This window comes from Schistocerca serialis, chromosome 4 (genome assembly GCF_023864345.2).
Source record: "Schistocerca serialis cubense isolate TAMUIC-IGC-003099 chromosome 4, iqSchSeri2.2, whole genome shotgun sequence".
Taxonomy (NCBI): domain Eukaryota; kingdom Metazoa; phylum Arthropoda; class Insecta; order Orthoptera; family Acrididae; genus Schistocerca; species Schistocerca serialis.
Window position 1 is genome coordinate 849,814,365 of NC_064641.1, and position 19,852 is coordinate 849,834,216.

Below are 19,852 nucleotides of genomic sequence, written 5' to 3' on the forward strand. Positions count from 1 at the left end.
CCAGAGGAATGCCCCATGGCTGCAGGTCAGCCACCAGCACCCCTCAACAACTGCCTGCCTGCTTGCCATGCCAGTCCCACCGTGGCAAGCTGCTCATCAGTGCATGGCTTAGCTGCCAGCCACAGTGCCGCCAGCATCGTGGCCTCCTCACCAGGGCGACCTTCACCCATGTGGCCCATCTGCTCTAGCTGTCTGTGCCGTAGACCATGCTGTCTCAAGCCAATCACACATGTGCCCATTTGACGCTACCAACATCATACCATGCCCCCTCCATCGCCACCACCGCACTTCGCTCGCCATGGTAGCACCAGCCCTCTGAAATCTGAATCCATGCAGCCCATCTGCTATAGTTGTCTTTGCTGTGGACCATGCTGCTTGATGCCACTTACTCATGTGCCCCATTTCACGCCACCAACCTTATTCTGTAGCTGACCCATCACCATCATCAGGCCACCTTTGTCATTGCTACACCAGGCTGCAGCAACCTGTAGCAAAGTGTCTCATCTGCTGTATCTGCCCCTGCTGCAGATCATGTTGCTTACTGCCACTTAGTCACATACTCCACTAGCCTCATTCCATGACCAACCTGTCGACAAAATGGTGCTGGCCTTACGATGGCCGCACCTGCCCACTGTAACCTGTAGCCATGCGACTCATATACTGTAGCCCTTTGTGCCGCCCTTGTAGCTGCACTTTCAACTTGCCATCATCCTGCAGACGCCGTGTGCTTGTCGCCCTATCAGCCACTTGTTACCGGGAATCCTGGCGCCCAGTTGTATGGTGCACAACGCTCACCTCCACGAGGACCACCTGCAACCATATGTCAAAGCAGCCTGCCAAGAGCTGTTCTGCCTGAGGGCCCTGGCAACGACCGCTATGCCATTTTCCGCTTCAATGCTTTTCCTGTTAGCTACGTCAGGTCCACACAATCCACATACACATTGCTGCCATCAACCATCACACAAAGTGCGTCACACTGGCCAGTGCCATGACTAGGTGAGCACCCTTGAACATTGATTAACGAATGCAATTGGGGACTCTTAGACCTTGGAACTATAGTTTTAATTGGACAGTGTTAAACCTATTGTGGTCACTTTGTTTATGGAGGACTTTGAGGAACGTACATTGGAGTCAGCGACCTTGAAACCTGCGTGTTTTTCAGATATGTAGACGATACTTTTGTTGTTTGGCCTCATGGTAGTGAGAATTTCAAAAAAATGGTTCGAATGGCTCTGAGCACTATGGGACTTAACATATGTGGTCATCAGTCCCCTGGAACTTAGAACTACTTAAACCTAATTAACCTAAGGACATCACACAACACCCAGCCATCACGAGGCAGAGAAAATCCCTGACCCCGCCGGGAATCGAACCCGGGAACCCGGGCGCAGGAAGCGAGAACGCTACCGCACGACCACGAGCTGCGGGCTAGGGAGAATTTAAACCGGTTTTGGAACACCTGAATTCAATCCACCCGAATATTCAGTTCACTATGGAGGTGGAAAAGAATGGATGCCATTCCTTCCTTGATATGTTGCTCAGAAGGAAGACTGATGGTACGTTGGGACGTTCTGTTTATAGGAAGCATGCTCACACTGACTTGTATCTGCGAGCTGATATTTGTCACCACCCAGCTCAGTGTGAAGGAGTGCGTCGTACATTGGTTCACAGGGCCCAAGTTATCTCAGACCCTAAAAGTTTGGCAGCTGAACTATCACATCTCGAAGTCACGTTTCGTCAGAATGGTTATAGTGAGAGGCACATCAAACGTGCGTTGCGCTATCAGCCTTCTATGCAACGGGTGAGTGACGATAGCAACGAAGTGGCACCTAAGTCTACGGCCTTTTTGCATTAAGCGGGAAGCATTTCAAACAGGATTGGCCCCATTTTGCGGAAATATGATGTGAAATGTGTTTTTCAACCACCTTCTTAGATTAAGGCCCAGTTGGCGTCCGTAAAAGATGATCTTGGTTTGTGTAAGGCTGGTGTTTATCGTATTCCTTGCAGTTGTAGCATGTCATATATTGGTCAGACAATCAGGACCGTGCAAGACCGGTGTATTGAACATAAGCGTCACACGCGCTCACAACACCCGAGCAAATCCGCTATTGCAGAACATTGCCTTGACACCAGTCATCCTATGAAATACAACAACACGGAGATTCTGGCTTGAACGTCCAGCTATTGGGATAGTGTTATTAAGGAAGCTGTTGAAATCAAACTATCAAGCAACCTTATAAACAGAGATGGTGGAGTTTGTTTAAATGCTGTTTGGAATCCGGCTCTCTCTCATCAAAAAGCAGAGGGACAGAATTAGTGCAACCTGACTTGTTGATTTATAGTCACTATCGATATTTCTGATGTTGGTTATCTTTGGCTGTGTGTTGACTCTGCTGTTACTTGTTCTGCGTATAGTATCTTCCTTGTTTCTCCTCTGTGAACCGAGGTATAAAATTCCCTTGCACATTGCTTCCTCCTTGCAGTTGTGCCTTGAGAATGGCAGGGTGTGCTCCTATCGAAATATGGGCGGTGGTCGACGACGTCACCTGGCAGTAAACACGTAAGTTATTTGAGTGTTAAACTAGAATTTTTCATCTCCACTTTCAATTACAATTCTTACAAGAAACCCTCTGAATGCTAGGTCACAAAAAGCCAATAATGTTTTTACAGCATTTTGTACCTCATACAGCGTCTTCCACGCAACCAAAATGTAGCCGTCTAATAGCACAGGTGGTGGGACTGGAAGGATCACTGGTGAGCACAGCATGAGGTTACGGGGCGTATTTGAACTGCTTAGTTGACGAGTAAATCACAATCGTGCTACTGTCCTAGTGGCGTTAATACAGAACAGAGCAATGGGGACGACACACAACGCAAATATTCCATTGTATCTACAACAGAAGTTATCGACATTTCGTCAGAGAGGAACACAACGAATTTCACAGCCTGAGCAGGAAGAGGCATATGAAAATTAGCGCTTCTGCGGAATGAGTCAGCGATTTGTGTGGTGTCGTACAGGCTCGCCTGTGTGGACAATGTACATGAGGAGTACAGTGATGAAGGTACATGCTTAACATGAAATGATAATTAAATAAAGACGTTAACCTGTAAACAGGCGTTGATATACATGAACGGGGACAGTTGAAAATGTGTGCCTCGACCGGGACTCGAACCCTGGATCTTCTGCTTACATGGCAGACGCCGTGTCCATCTGAGCCACCGAGGGCACGGAGAATAGTGCGACTGCAGGGATTAATCCCTCCATGCTCCCCGTGAGACCCACATTCCCAACTCAATGTCCACACACTACATTCGTAGTGCACCTGCCCACTACACTCATTACTCGCGGCAGACAATCTTACCGAGTCCCGTAAGAGTTCGGGCAATGCATGTGCATCCAGCACAGAAGAAGAAGGTCAATGGCCGGTTAGCCTTAACTATATGAAGATGGTATCTGTTGTTTCGGACGTGTCCGAAAGAACAAAAAAATGGTTCAAATGGCTCTGAGCACTATGGGACTCAACTGCTGAGGTCATTAGTCCCCTAGAACTTAGAACTAGTTAAACCTAACTAACCTAAGGACATCACAAACATCCATGCCCGAGGCAGGATTCGAACCTGCGACTGTAGCGGTCTTGCGGTTCCAGACTGCAGCGCCTTTAACCGCACGGCCATCCGAAAGAACAGATACAATCTTTATATACATGCTTAACAAGTGAAAGTGATACTGAAACAGGTATCGAGCGATGTAGTTAATCATCCCTTGGACAGAGAGCCACAAATCCCGTCTATAGTGAAACGCAATAAAGGACAATCGTTGTCCAACGAGTGCCGGCTACTAAAACATATTTATCTATTTCAAAAATCATCCACAGCATAGTAAAAAAAACAATTATGAATAGATTTCGAGTAAGATTGCAGCAGTAGAACCGGGTAGTGTGTAAGAAAAACAACGGGTATTCAAAAGAGGACAGGGCGCACTTATTACAAAAACTAAAACAGATGTTTGAGCGTTTCAAGGATGCTCGACGAAATTTACAAAATATGCCTGACGGTAACATACTAGGTTATCCACACCAAATTTCGGGGGGGACTTATATTACAGTGATTTTAAGGGAAGCAGTGGTTCGCTGCGTAACTTCAAATTGTGCTGCGGAACTGGAAGACGTAATACGACGGAATTTCAAACAAAGAATCAAATTGACGATGTGGAATCGGCCCAGAATTTAATAGATCAGATAAAGAAACTTATCCCATCATTCAGTAATGAATTTTTTCTCAGTTTCGACAAATCTGGGTTTGAATAGGAAATGCATTTGAAAGGAACCCTGGAAATTAGAGGCACCAAGGGAGTTGTATTATTATCAACGAACATCCGAACATCAAGGCCTTGACGCATTTTGTATACAATTTTTGTGTCTGTTAATGTAGATGATAAATTGGCTGGAAAGTTATTTACTGTGCTTCGAGAATTTGAGGTGCTCTGGCACATACGATTCCTCCTCGTGTGGGTGATCTTGGAAGGGCAGTAGTGAATATTTACGTCACAGCAAGCAAGAGTGGGAAAATGGGCTTAAGGAAAATACATCTACTGTATGAGTACTACTTCTGGGCCATAGCTGATCAAAATAACTTGCTTCCGCTTGATTCTTGGTCTCCGTATAAGAATCATACTTCTTTAAGGCATACTATCACTCCTGAAAAGTGCGTGACATTGCAGATCACACCACCTGGAACAACATGACAAATTCAGCCTTTGGATGTTTTTTTTTCCTTGCCTGAACCATATATATTATCGCACTATGTCTAACTATGCATTAAAGTTTAGCCAGTTTCACATAAGCTATAAGGCAGACAGTTTCGCATTCGATTACATACCATCACATTCCATCAGTTCTCATCACCCCGTTACACCAGTATGATTCTGTATGCATTCCTTAAAAGTGGATACCTTTCTGAACGTCGTCCATGGTTTGTAACTCCCAAGCAGTCCGGTTCGATATTGATGATGTGAACCTTCGTGATCTCCGTGGAACGCCATTTTCCATTCTGTGTTCATGGTGCAAGTTAATGGTTTGTTCTGACAATTTCTTGAATGTCGACGAAGTCCTTTTTGTGAAGTGTAATACACACATCCCATAGAAGGTTGATCTCTGCAACTTCTGGACAGTAATTTTATGTGATCCTCCGGATGTACATGGTGAGTCATTAGCTGCCACTCTTTGTCACGTCATGATTATTAACTCAAGACTTTCAAATTAGTCTTACCAAAGATTTAACCTGTGAGTTCGCACTAAAGGGGTTCTTGTTAGAGAAAATTTAAGTGTGAAAAAAAAAAAAAAAAAAAGAAAAAAAAACAGGTCCAGCAGGTACTAGATAACAGAAAACAGACTTGTACGTAACTTTATTTTATTTAATCAATGACGGCAACGAGTAAGTAGTGACACTTTCATTAGAAAGCGGTTGTTTCTGACTCGTTAGCGATCGTTATTTCATAGGTAGAACAGTTTATTTGGTAGTTGTGAAATTTTAATTCGTTGCTTTGGTCACATTGTTGCGCATATTTGGTGTGTAAGACAGTGGGAAAGACACCCGTGAACTGCATCGGTTGTAGATTCTTAAGCGTTACTTTTTTTAATTAATTTTGATATCTACTAGTCATGTTAGTAATATTTTTAGGTGGCTGAGGTGTGGAATATGACGAAAAATAAGAAACGTAACGCCTGTAGACAGAATTATCTGTGTACGTACGCCTGTTTAATTTTACCTTCCAAGATAGAGTTTTCAGGTAATCTACAGTGCCTTGTAGCTGGCAAGATGTAGCTTAATGGCGGCAGAGAGTCCGAGCTGACCGTGCGTTCTCTTCTGTTACACTTCTGTGTCATGAGCCGCACTATCACTTTAAGCTTTCCTGTCAGAATCATTACTGCCAATTGGTGTCCCTCATGAATGTAGGTTGGTGCCCCAAAGGACGTGAGGATTCGAAGAGTTGTGTTTCATTATTTACCCACCACGCTACACCTACAGCAGACTTGAAACATTGGCGCCCCAATATTTTAAATAATGGCAGACATTTCACAGTTCGTATAGAAATTAATAGTAGACAGATGCTGTAATCAGATTTCCAGTACCTTTATTAGTTTAAAGATTAGTATCTGTCGATGAATTATACAAGTAACACCCAGCAACGAATTTCCAAAATGTAAACGCTTCATCAGATATTGCCGATCGCCATATCTTTAGAAAGCTATTAATGTAAACCTAAATTGGTATGAATTACAGGCATGTAACTTGAATAGTACATGAGTTATTGGAGGTCAAAGCAGCCGATTATTATCGATCGCGTCAGGCCATAAGTACTCCACAGTTACACGAAAAAACAGTAGCAGCATGGTTATATATATCTTTGTTCATCTATGTCTTTGTTTATACCCGATATATACTATTCATGAAGAAATTGATTAAATATTTACTGTGTTTTAGAAAGCACAGAAACATTAGGCTCTTGGCCTACCTTTTGCTTCTTTTCTTTTGATATATGTTTATTTAATTGTTTATGTATTTAATAATGTGTGTTAGAGCGTGTTTATGGTCCAGCCATAGGAATATTTATTTAATTTCAAGTTATTTAAATGTAAATCCAGTATTTGGTATATGTTTCATTATGATTGTGACTGTGCGTTGGCATGAAGACATGGCGCGAGGACGCTAGCCAATCACAGCGCTCGTGAATCGGGAGACTGGATGGAAGCGAGTTTCCGGAGAGGACAAGGGGCGGTTGTGGACAGTACGGGACAGAACACACGGGAGTGAGTGCTGGATGCGGACAGTACAGCGCGACGGACGCACAGTCGGCGGAAAGACTTTGACAGCGGAGCAGTTTGCGCGTGGTCGCGGCAGATAGAGAAACTTCGGAGTGCCGACTTGTGGACTTGTGAGAATTCCGTGGCTTCTACAGTGAAGACGTAGAGTGCGTTTAGAAGTGAATGTCTCGCGAGCTGTGTTGTTGTTCATAACTAATTACGCCCTGTAGGAATCTATTGTTTCCCTGTTATTCAACTTATATTTTATTTAATTGCTGGGCCATCGACACCAATAAGTGTTTTACAGAAATATACCACATTCTCAAAAGTACTTCTGCTCTCATACTCATCAGTTAAAGTCGTTAAGATAGTACCTGCAGATTTTATTTAATTGCAATCTTTCAATTATAACTTTATATGTTACTTTCATAATTCGCAATTGCCGAGTGATAGAAACCTTTGACCATTCGATTCATGTGTGCATTCTTATCGTATACTGTAGACTCGGCAGTATTTGTCCTGTAATGCGGCAACTACGTATCCCAGCCCTAGACAACGAAACCAGCCGAAACTTTAAAGATTTCAACGTTGAGTCGGAGGGTGCGTAGTTATTTGAAAGCCTGCAATCGTTATCCGAAAACGGTGTTTGGTGAAGGGAACCATTACCGAAAAATTTCTAAAAACGTCAGTTGAAGATAGTTCGTTTATTGTATCCACTGTTTCTTGAGCATTATTTGCAATAACACATGCTGCTTTCTCTCGAAACTGCTAATAGTAAATAATAATGTTTCAGCTTTCTAGGCTCCACAGGAAAAACCAACAAAATGGGAATAAGAACTCATATTCGCCAGAAAACAACGACAGTTCCAGTTTTTCCAATGTAGAACTTTACGCACTATCGTCTTCACAACAGAAAACTTCTAACACGTTAGGCGATGAAATTTTGTTTTTGTGGTCGCAGTGGAACATAATACCCAGTACAGCTAAAATCTAAAGGATTTAAAAGCTATATTAGCCAGTCCATAACGTCAGGTGTATTTTTCTTGTGCACAACGTACTTTATTATCATTACCGCCCATCCACCCCTCCCAAAATGGTGTTTGGTAAGGCCAAGGTGAACTGTTCCCGAAAAACTTTTACAAATTTCAGGTGATGAGACTTCGTTTCTTGTACCCACCATTCCTTGAACATTATTTGGAATTACAGATGCAGCCCCCATATCGCATCATCAAAATTCAGCTCCTTTTACTTAGAATAGAGAGGTTTAAGAACTCAAAATTGTAGTACATGGTAAGTGAGCAAAAATGTTTTAAGTTCCGCTTACAAATACTTTCAAATATAGCTGAACAAAAATAAGTTATTGATTTTGCTGTGGAACTAGCTGTAACTTCATGTCTTTTTTCTGCAAAACTTCAAATTACGAGATAAAGGTCACTAGAAAATTACGCATGTTCAATAGACAAATTTTAATGCACAAACTACTCGCAACAGCGTTATCGAAATCAGAAAATATATCAAATTAAGCCAATAATACCTTTTCAAATTCTTTATGTAACTATGTTTCACCATTTTAGGGCCTCAGAGTACAGCAAATGGACTAACATTAGCAATGGTGCAGATATGTGCGACGCCATGCATACATTATGCAATTGCTAACACTACTGGACGGGAGCATAGCTTAGTAAGGGAGGTGGAGAGGGTGTGGGTAGGAGAATGGGGCATGGCTTAGGAGAGGCGTTGCTTAGGAGGGGGCCAGGATATGATGACGTCATGCATTTGTCTCTCCATGACAGGCAAAGGTCAAATCAGATTGGAAGTCACTATTACATTCCTACTGATATATATCTGTTATTGATTTAAGAGATTGCGTTTTCTCAGCCGCTGTTAAATAAAAATCACATGGACTATATCTAAATATATATCTTACTTGGGGATAGTGGCGCTCTTCCACTCATCAAGAGTTAAGTTGGTGAACTCTCTCCCAGGGACGTGACACCAGTGATCAGGAGTTTGCATAACGAAATTGTACATTTGCGAGCTCAGCACATTGACGATTGTGCCATAGCAAATGAAAACAGTGTTTAATCTCTTCTGGAACTTTCCTCTAGAACCAATGACGTCCATGATGTCCTCGAAAGCTGGTACAACCTCTCGATCCTGATGGTATTCATTGGTCTGGTTGACAGTCTGTAACCGAAGAAGGTATTATTCATTGCACAAATCACTGGCCAATTCACCTATTTGTTCAATAATCGACGGTGGGTATAACATAGACACAACTTAAGTTTATTCTGCCTAAAATCGTCTGTAATCAGGTATAAATGTGACAAAATATATGAATTAACACGCATTTATGATAAAGATATGAATGAATTATAAGAGACTGAAATATGTGAGTTACGTAGTGATCTTGTTGAATACTCTGCAATGATATGAAAAGTATTATACATTAAGCTATACGCATCTAGAGAATGTCAAACCAAAGCAATTGCTATGGAGCATGAATTGTACAATCTGCCCATTGTTGCGTGGCAAGTGAAAACGTTTGCTCATATGCATTCAAGTCAGAAGGAATATTGCGTCTTACTTCCGATGGTCACGGGTACTGCAGTTCCGTATTTGTACACTGACACCAAGCAAACGACTTTCAGTTAAAATGCCTATTCTGTATGGGAATATACGTAATGGACGTAAAAGTGGCAGTTGTAGACACTTGGCTGACGACATATGGAAGCTTTAGTCTGACCGTGAAGCGTGTTTGGATAGCCTAATAATAAAGGGACCGTTCACAATAACCGAAAAATCTGCTTTCGAGCCACTCCATTATACACCGGATGGTTGTCCATATTCACAACTGTGAGTACATTTCATGTATTTCATAACAGCTGTATTTGCCACAGTGCCCGTGCCTTTGGAAATGCAATATCGTCGTGACGTACCAGATGGATCCTCTCCATCTGTTACGTTGTTCTAGCCCCCTAAAAACCTAACTTTTTTATTTTCATGTAATTTTCAATTTATTTATCCGTTGACATGCAATAATATATTAAAACCTTCTATTTAGCCTTAATTTCACTTACGTTAATTATTCAGATCCTCATTTAAAGTGTTCTGATTACAATTTTGTAATTGGGTTTCATTAGGACATTGTTAATTAAAAGTTACAGTTAATTCCAGTCAGTATTACAGTTCGTTACATGCCAAATCCTACGAGCGAGTAATTATATTTGAGAAAGGTGACCTAAACCACCTGAAAGATTAGCATTCTCAATTTCCAGTAAATACTTTAAATTATGTACAATTTATTATCTCCATAGAAATTAACTTGAAAGCTCATAGCAAGTACTATTTTACAGAGCAGATGTTGTAATAACTATTGTTAGATTCCGGACGCCAGCTATACGGATTGATCAGGAACAATGCGCAAAGCTTGTAAGAATCTAGCAGGGTGGGTGGTGCTGAGTAACAATTGTCAAGATAAGAATTCGATACGTTCCCGGTTTCCGAGTTGATTAGCATTGAAGTTAGCCAACCAGGCCGTTGCGCCAACTAATTCATGTGGCCTGCATTAAACGGTGTTGCAAAACATGTCCTTCGTTTGGTTTCTTGTAACCGAATAAGGGAGCGATACAAGAATTGCACATTTGATGATAATGAGGATCGAATCCGAGCCAAAGGCTGAGAATTCTCCTGTTCTGTCGTCTATGACTTGAGAACAGTTGACGCTAGTTGTGTCTGGTCGGCCACTTTAATTTGCGTGCGCAGCAGCCTGATTGGCTAACTTCAGTGCTAATTGACTTGGCACACCACAGAGAATGTTTTATTTCTTTCTCAGCACAGCCTACCCTGCAACACGCTTACAGGTTTTTCACACTGTTTCTGACCACACTGCATAGTTTTGTTGCCTTAATTTCGCACTACAATATGACCTACAGCATTGATTAGTTAATGCACTAATTAATGATTTCATGAAATGTACCTTAATTGGCAATATGGCACTCACATATGTAACCGAGGAGATTCACAGATAGAAGAAAAACAGTGTCGTTTTGTAGGGGACATCCTGAGACATCAAGGAATCACCAATTTAGTGCTGGAGGAAAGCGTGGGGGTAAAGATCGTAGAGGGAGACCAGGAGATGAATACAGTAAGAAGATTGAGAAGGATTTTGAAGAGGCTTGCACAGGATAGAGTACCACGGAGGGCTGCATCAAACTAGTATGTGGACTGAAGACAGAAAGAACAACATTGTTTTCAAAATAACGGTTTTCTCTTACGGCAGTCTGTAAGTACTGGGACGTCACTCAGAATTGCCAGCCGATAGTTTAAAAGTACTCGAGTAATGTCTACGTTCGAGTGCACCCTCAGTGTTGGTTCACCCCACAGTCATGTGCATTCAGTACGCAACAATACGCGCACATCTAACTGCGAAACTCAGAAATTGTAATAAGTCATTATTTTCAGGTGAAATCTGTAATCTACATTAATACACTTTTTTATTGAGCCGTGATGTGATCAATAACTACGGTGTTGGGCTCAGCGATATATATGATGGGCCCACTTAAATGAACCATAGGAGTGTAATTGTCTTTAACAGGAACTGTAATAAGAGAGAAGTGTAATATTCTCGTCTAAACAATCTAACATTCAACTTCATTACTGGACAGTGACTGTTATCAATGTCGGTTGTGTCCTGGATAACTGAACTAACAATTTTTGGTAGCGTAACAAACTGCTCACCCTACTTAGTAACTGAACTTCACGTGAAATTCATTGTAGTCACCCTACTTAGTAACTGAACTTTACATGGAATACATCGTATATGTTATCTAAAGTTTGAATGGTACATCCTCGAATAAACACCATCTCGCAATACTTTAAACATCCAGCTTCAAGGTGATGAAAATGTTTGCTCCCTTGGAGAGACGCAAGCTCTAAGTAATAGAATTACTAGTGTGTTGGTCTTGACAGATAACCGTAACTATTACTTCTGCTCCTCAGTAGGATATTTAGCGTCTTGTGTATTGTGTTGTATTTATTACAGAGGTTCAACGGAGCCATATTCTATTTGCCATCCGCAAATCCCATAGAAGCTACAGGCGATCATACATGTATTGTTTATGGCCATATGTGTAATTCGCCGAGCCAGCTTAATAACTATCTCGAACTTTGCTTAAAATACTTTCTTGAATCATTCACGCATAATTTATTGTGTCCTACATGCCACGTAAAATCATTGGTTCAGCTGTTGTGTGTTCATTTTAACCCATAGCTACTGTGAATGCTGACAAGACCACCGTTAGTATGGAGGGATCTCTCACACTGCCTTTTTATTTTTTATGTATAAAACCTCTGTTTTGGTGAATATAATTCTGTCGTTTGTTATACTTCTTGGAAACAAATTTTATGAAAATTTGCGTTTTTTAAACAAAGCAGAATTTAAAACACTCTGAATACTAGAACACATCAAAATTGGCGCCTTATTTTAATTTTATGTATTACTAAAATAACAACACATCGTTACCTCTCTATTCACCCACCAATTATCTTCAGGGAGATAGTATTACACATTCGCAACATAACTGTACGGAAAAACGCATTTCAATTATGACAAATTATATTTGGAATCATTTTGAGTTTACTAATATCATTTCAACCTTAGGGCGATTATTCCACTACATAATACTACCAAGGCTGAAATTATGCCAAATTTTTATTTTAAAAATCAAGAATAAAGTAATTACCTTCCGTACTCTTCTGAGGAACTGAACTGGATTGTAATTGCTTTCAGCCTGCATGTGTTTCATACAGTACCTCCATAATTCTTCAAGCAAACCGGAACACCACAATGTTGACGCGGATATCTCGTTTTTACGTCAAACAAGGACAACAAAGGGTTGATGTTTTTCGTTTCTCAAAAAAAAAAAAAAAAAAAAAATTCTGTATTTCAGGCTCATATCTCCATAACAGCAAGTTTTCTCCGAGACTTCCGGAATTTTTTGCAGACGGGGTAGCTGCAATACAATATTGCGATGCCTTGTTCATATATTAGTTAGCGAGTTCTGTTTTCTCCATCGAAAACATATTTGTGTTCTCACCGAAGAAGTACGCTTCTCAGTCATCATCACGTATCATTTCTTCATGACCTTCAGTTTCCTTCTCCAAATTAGTACGCGATCACTAAATACTAGAAATCAGCGTCATTATCACTTTCATCAAACTCCTCATCTGAGAATTCACTGAGGCGTTGTTGAATACACACATCCCTCTTTCATCGAAAACGCATGTAGAAGGAAATGAATGGTTCAAATGGCTCTGAGCACTATGGGACTCAACATCTGAGGTCATAAGTCCCCTAGAACTTAGATCTACTTAAACCTAACTAACCTAAGGACAACACACACACCCATGCCCGAGGCAGGATTCGAACCTGCGACCGTAGCAGTCCCGCGGTTCCGGACTGCAGCGCCAGAACCGCTAGACCACACGCATGTAGAAGATTAGCTTTTCTCACCATGGAGAAACTGTAACGTTCGACAAAAACATGGCATGCAAACACTATGGTACATCTATGAGTGCTCTCAAGGCCTAAAACTAAGAAACAAATCGCAGCAACAATGCCAGATTTCTAGCATGTGTCACTTGCCATCCAATAGGAAAGTACACCTAAGAATGCACTTTACCTGACAGGGATGTGTGAAGTATCACAAGACAAAAACTGTACCGATCTAAGAGACCATCCATACTAGTTAAGGGTGTGACCTGCTGACAGTCTGCCCTCGCTCTCTATAGCCAATGCAGATCATGGTAGAGGAACAATGTGTTGATGAAGACAGCTGAAGGGCTTCACCTACAGTTAACATACACTCTCTGGCAGTGGCACCTAGCCAGTTAGGACGTGTTCCACTTGTACTGTAGTTCCCAAAGGACAAACTTTTCTAATGTATCATTGTAAGGTGGCGTGCTCTCCTGACCCTCATTTCTTATATATTCCGACCTCACCATTGTATTCTGCGTATCAAGACGTTTCATTCGAGCCCAAACTCGATAGGGTAGAGTCAGTTTTATATATTTCCATTTAATCAATATGCAAATCTAATAAATAAATCGCAAGTGCTCTCTGAGATTAAAAAGTCGACGCTGGCGTACACAAACATTCAAGACACGACGGCCACAGGAGTTTTTGTTCGGCGGAGGCAACCAGCCCGCTGGAAAGTCTGTAGGAGGGTGGGTTAGCACACAGCTGTGCAGGCCGGTCGACCACCCAGGGACCAAAACAGTTCTTTGCCAGAGAAAAGGGATAAAGCCCCTGCACCTGTGCATCTAGTGTCAGAAGTGATATCCCCTTACCCTTACATCTAAAAGACTGCCCATTTTGTTTGGTGGCAACATCTGCATCAAGTTACGTCTCTGTACCTAGCTGCACTGGTGAGGGACACCGGCAAGCCATAGCCCATACAGTAAGTTGTAGCCCGAATAGCAGAGTCGACAAAGGAAGATCGCTGGTTCCCGGCAGCACAGTTGTCAGCTTTGAATTGAACTACGAACAGCTGCAAGAGAATGATATATATATTCGTTTTGAGAACTGCAACAACACTTAGGTGTTGGCATAGAGAAAGACACTGAGCTGACAGAACTCATATTGCACAGATGTTCGATTGGAATTATGTTGGGATATTGGGCCGACTAAATCTTTCCTCAAACTATCTAGAGCTTTCTTCAAACCAATTGCAAGCAATAGACATCCATAAGAATTCTATAGTTGTTTTCGTACATGACGTCCATGAGTGGCTGCAAACGGCTTCCAAGCAGCCTAACATAACGAGGATCCAGCCCATTCCATGCAAACATAGCCCACACCATTATGTAGCCACAACCATCTCGCACAGGGCCTTGTTGACAACTTGGCTCCTTGGCTTCGTGGGGTCTGCACCACAATCGAAACCTACCGTCAGCTTGAAACGTCTTACGTTATTTGATTTACAAACAGCTGAGTAAAACTGAACGTACTCAGATATTTCTCTCTTTACTTATTCTGATTATCACTAAACAACGCAATCTGACTTTCAATAATCCCTACAAAAGAATGGCCCTGACTAACAATAACCTATACCTTTCCTGAATCACTTACCCCACAAAAATCTTCGTTACTCCAACTAATGAAATACAGTGAGCGCCAATACTGCCAGCTAAATAAAAGATTCTACTTACTGAAGGCACTAACTACTGAAATGATAGGCATAGTGGTGTTCACATCCAACTGCCCAACACTGCACAAGCGAATATTCTAACAATGAGTCCAACCAGCCACAGACTACACACAGCACAGTCAGTGATTTTCATACAGAGCGCTACGTGGCGTTACCAACATAAAAACCTAAACAGCCCACTTAAAAGCTCTCACCAACTCAAATGCGGACTCATATGACCAGGCCACGGTTTTCCAGCAGTCTAGGCCACAACCGAGGCGCTGCAGGTGATGTCATACTGTTAGAAAAGGCACTCGCGTCAGTTGTCCCCTGCCATAGGTCATTAACATCAAATGATGTGGGATCCTGTATCTATTAAAAGCATCAATTCTTTACCCAATTCATTGCTATAAGGCATCATTACATCACTTTCAGCTTCGCATCCTGCTACCCTCACCTTGCGCCATTTAACGGTGGCTGCGCGTGACTGCTGCCCGTAACACCTCTTTCGTTTCCCATACCTTTGCCTCGGAACTTTTCTATTTTCTCTCTACACTGCGATGCTACATGCCCATATTTATTACACCGATAACATTTAGGAGTTCGACAGTCTTTCTCCCTATGCTCACGCCTCTGTCATTTTTCGCATATAATAGTTTTATTACATTTCGCATCCGTATGGCGTGTTTCATCACAATGGTAACAATAATTTTGAAATTTATGTGCATCTTCTGCCCTGCTGGGTGTCTGCATCCATATTATTTTGGTATTTCTGTTGCAGTACTTGGATGTCTGTCCCATTTTACCACAACTGTAATATTTCATCTGCTTTGGTTGGTGTCTTTGATAATTCTGCCCGCTTATTTCCCTTGACTTCTGATTCTATTCTCTCATTAACATGACTGCACTTTCTTTTTGTTGCGCGAGTTCTACAATCTCACTTAAATTAATGATTTCGCCTCGACTGCGTACTATCATCTGTATTATTTCATTCGCTAACCCTTGAATAAAACATGCAGAGCCTTGAGCATACAGCAATTCTATTGCAGCCTTTAATTGTTCCTTATTTGTTACTCGTGCTACGGCAACCTTGAACGACTTGGATACCCCATCTATTCTATTTCCCCAAGAGGCAATTGATTCCCCCTGATTGGCTCTGAGCACTATGGGACGTAACATCTATGGTCATCAGTCCCCTAGAACTTAGAACTACTTAAACCTAACTAACCTAAGGACATCATACAACACCCAGTCATCACGAGGTAGAGAAAATCCCTGACCCCGCAGGGAATCGAACCCGGGAACCCGGGTGCGGGAGGCGAGAACGCTACCGCACGACCACGAGCTGCGGACTGATGCCCCCTGATGCTGTCTAGCTTGGACCATTTTACACGCATGAAAGTCAATAATTCTTATGTCCGCATAATTTTCCTCTAAAATGCTTCTGCATTTCCGTCAAGTCATGTGGAACCCATCATGATACAATTTTTGGATGCCTAGGCGTTCTTTCGGGATGCGAAGCACAGTCGTATGCGCTAATCCGATTTCGTGGGCGAGCTCACGAATCGTATGGCGTCGATCACTGTCCACTAACGCAGCAACAGCATGCACTTCTTCAGAGGCGCTAGGACGACCTGACCGATGCATGTCTGACACAGTTTGCCGACCTTCGTTGAAAGCTTTTACCCAACATGCCACTGTTCTGAACGGCAATGCCGAATCCCCACATGCCTCTTGAAGACTTTGATGACACTGTCGTGCTGTACGACCTCTGGCTCACGCAATCTTGATCCAACTCCGTTGTCCCTGTTTCGAAAACATAGTGACACCGTTACGTTAGACCGCTCGCTCACAAGTGACTGTGTTCCCTCGATTTTGCGCACGCCGGTAACGTGGTACGGGCGAGTCCGTATGCTCGTAGGTAAGGTAGGTATGTCAACAACGTGTGCTAGCTGCGACAATAGTAGATTCCATTGCATAGTGTCTCCATAGCCGTGTTGCCACTGTCTAAGTTCCAACGTACGTATTTATGCCCCACTGTACAGTTCGCGCAGTCAGTTTAATAATTATTTCGTGTTTTTCAAATGTAATTTATTTTTACCTATAGGCCACGTAAGAGTGTCGCTTCAGCAGAGGTACGTTTCTGTGAAACTTGATCTGCAGATTATGAAAAAAAAAAAAAGTCATGTGACTAGGGCCTCTCGCCGGGGTGCAAGTCTTTCGATTTGACGCCACTTCGGCGACCTGCGCGTCGATGGGGATGAAATGATGATGATGAGGACAACATAACACCCGGTCCCTGAGCGGAGAAAATCTCCAACCCAGCCGGGAATCAAACCCGGGCCCTTAGGTTTGACATTCTGTCCGCTGACCACTCAGCTACCGAGGGCAGTCGCAGATAATAATAATGTGACAAGGATCACATGCTGACTACTAGCTATAGCCGAAGGACGTCAGCCGCAAGTCACACACCCTACCAGGCACTGGCATCCAGCTGGTTAAGACGTTTTTCATTCCTGACTCCTTTAAGGATTGTAGCTCCGAACCGACTTACATCATTTCTAAGGTGTCCCCTCTCGGCCACACCAAGACTGGCTGATGACCTTGTAATCCGACTTGGGCGCGCCTGTCTGTACCTGTATAGGGGATAACGATCTTTTTGTTCATATAAACCTATATCTTATCATTAAATACTCCCTCAAGGTACCCACACCTCTGCTATCCAGATCAGGCCCCTCTGCACCTGGACATCTAGTGTCAAAAGTGGTATACCCTACCTTTAGACGTAAGAGACTGGCTGTTATGTTTTGTGGCCGTTATGTTTTGTGGCAACATCTCTCTACTTAGTTCGGGTTCCCGGGTTCGATTCCCGGCGGGGTCAGGGATTTTCTCTGCCTCGTGATGGCTGGGTGTTGTGTGATGTCCTTAGGTTAGTTAGGTTTAAGTAGTTCTAAGTTCTAGGGGACTGATGACCTAAGATGTTAAGTCCCATAGTGCTCAGAGCCATTTGAGCCATTCTCTACTTAGTTGGGCCGGCAAGAGACATACCATTCGGGAGCCATCATGCCGTAGTCAGCTTGTAGTACAATCGATAAATAAAGATCGCTGGCATCTGCCAACGCTATTGCTAGCTTCCAGCTGAACTACGAATGGCTGCTGGCGAAAAATGTTTATTCTTGTGTTTGGAACCGCAGCGACACTTAGGCGTTGCCATAGAAATATACGCTGAGATAACAGAAGTCATGGAATACCTCCTGATATCGTGTCGAAACTCCTTTAGCGCGGCGTAGCTTGCTGTGGCATGGACTCAACATGTCGTTGAAAGTCCCATGCAGAAATATTGAGTCACGCTGCCTGTGCAGTATATCCGTCCATAATTGTGAAAGTGTTGCCGGTGCAGGATTTTGTACGTGAACCTGTAGTTTATGTCCGATAAACATTCGATGCGATTTACGTCGGGCGATCTAGGTGGCCAAATCATTCACTCGAAATTTCCTGAATGTTCTTGGAACAAACTGCAAACAGTTGTGGCCCAGTGATACAGCGCATAGTTACTCAAAAACATTCCATCGTTATTGGCGATCATGAAGTTTATGAATGGCGGAAAATGGTCTCTGAGCCGTGCACGGCTCGCGTTTATCCCAATTATTGTTTGTCATCTTCTATTACGGTACTGCCGCCTCGTTTTCTTATTCTATTTGCTGTGGTCACTAACTTCCTGCTTTTCTTGCCCGTGAGCGGCAGCAGCAGCGCGTATCGATAAGTGCACTGTCGTACCATCTCTGGAGCGACCGATAGTATTTCCAGGTCGCCGTGTGTCTGTCAGTAAGTTCGGGACGGACCAGCAGTGCAATCGGGACGCAGCAGCAGTGAAGTCGGGGGACGGAGCGCCGGTGAGGCGCGGATAGCCAGTGCTCGCCGACTGCTGGTGACACACATGAACTGTCCGACGGAGGGAGATTGGAGCGGGACGACCGTTGGTTGGTCGTCTCATCGGCCAACATATACTTTCTCCTTTCACCGTTTCCGGGCCTGGGGGGTTGGTTGGTTGGTGTGGAGCAGCGGCGAAGTCTCCGTCGCGCGTGTGGCCGGCGCCGCTGGCTGTGCCCACGCGCGATCGGAGTGTGAGGGGCTGTTCTCATTGCTACGAGGCCCGTGGCTCACTGATCCCGGACGCGAAAGTTAAGTCTTTACTTAATCTACCAGCCAGACCGAACCGTTCACATTCTGTCATTGGAATTTCGTTGTGGGCTGTTGGGACATCCTGTCGCTTAGTCCGTTGACTGTCTGTCGGTTGGGTTGTCGTCGGATCGACAATGGTTGGGCCGACTGCCTGTCTCACCTAAGCGAGCGTTAGTGTTTGAATTCCAGGCCGACCCTCGGAACTTCTGAGCGCCCTTGCGTGGCCTATTTTTATTTATTTTTGTTGTTTGTACTTGTATGGTTTCTAGCCAACTTTAAAAAAAAATTAAGGTTGTTTTGCCCTTAAGGCGTAAGATTCCTTAGGTCTTCAGCCTAATTTAAAGGTTTCACGTAAGACCGTTGGCATTTTAAAGGTTTTAATGTTGTTGAATTTTAAGTGTTTGGCCTTCAGCCGATTTTGAGTTTGAGTTGTTTCGCTCTTAAGGCCTTCAGCCTTCTGCCTTCAGCCTTCTGACATTCTGCGTGGTGTCTGTTGTTCTATGTCGTGTCTCGCTAGCACTTTCGCGCAACGACGCCCTGAGCGTGTTTTTTGGGGAATTGACTAGTTTGAACCTGGGACCTGTTGCTGGAACGGAGACGCCAGACCACACATGACATGTAGAGTTCAGAAGAATTCAGTGAGACTAGCGATGATATCACCAAATACTTAATGATTTC

At 43.1% G+C, this 19,852-nt stretch overlaps 1 protein-coding gene across 1 annotated transcript in view; it reads right to left on the reverse strand.

The window, feature by feature from the left end:
- LOC126473481 (solute carrier family 22 member 7-like) overlaps nucleotides 1–19,852 on the reverse strand; it is a 169,123-nt gene that overhangs the window by 117,193 nt on the left and 32,078 nt on the right. The window contains exon 2 of the mRNA XM_050100556.1: nucleotides 8,731–8,990. Within this exon, the coding sequence (XP_049956513.1) occupies nucleotides 8,731–8,990 (260 nt within the window). The remainder of the gene's footprint in view (nucleotides 1–8,730; nucleotides 8,991–19,852) is intronic.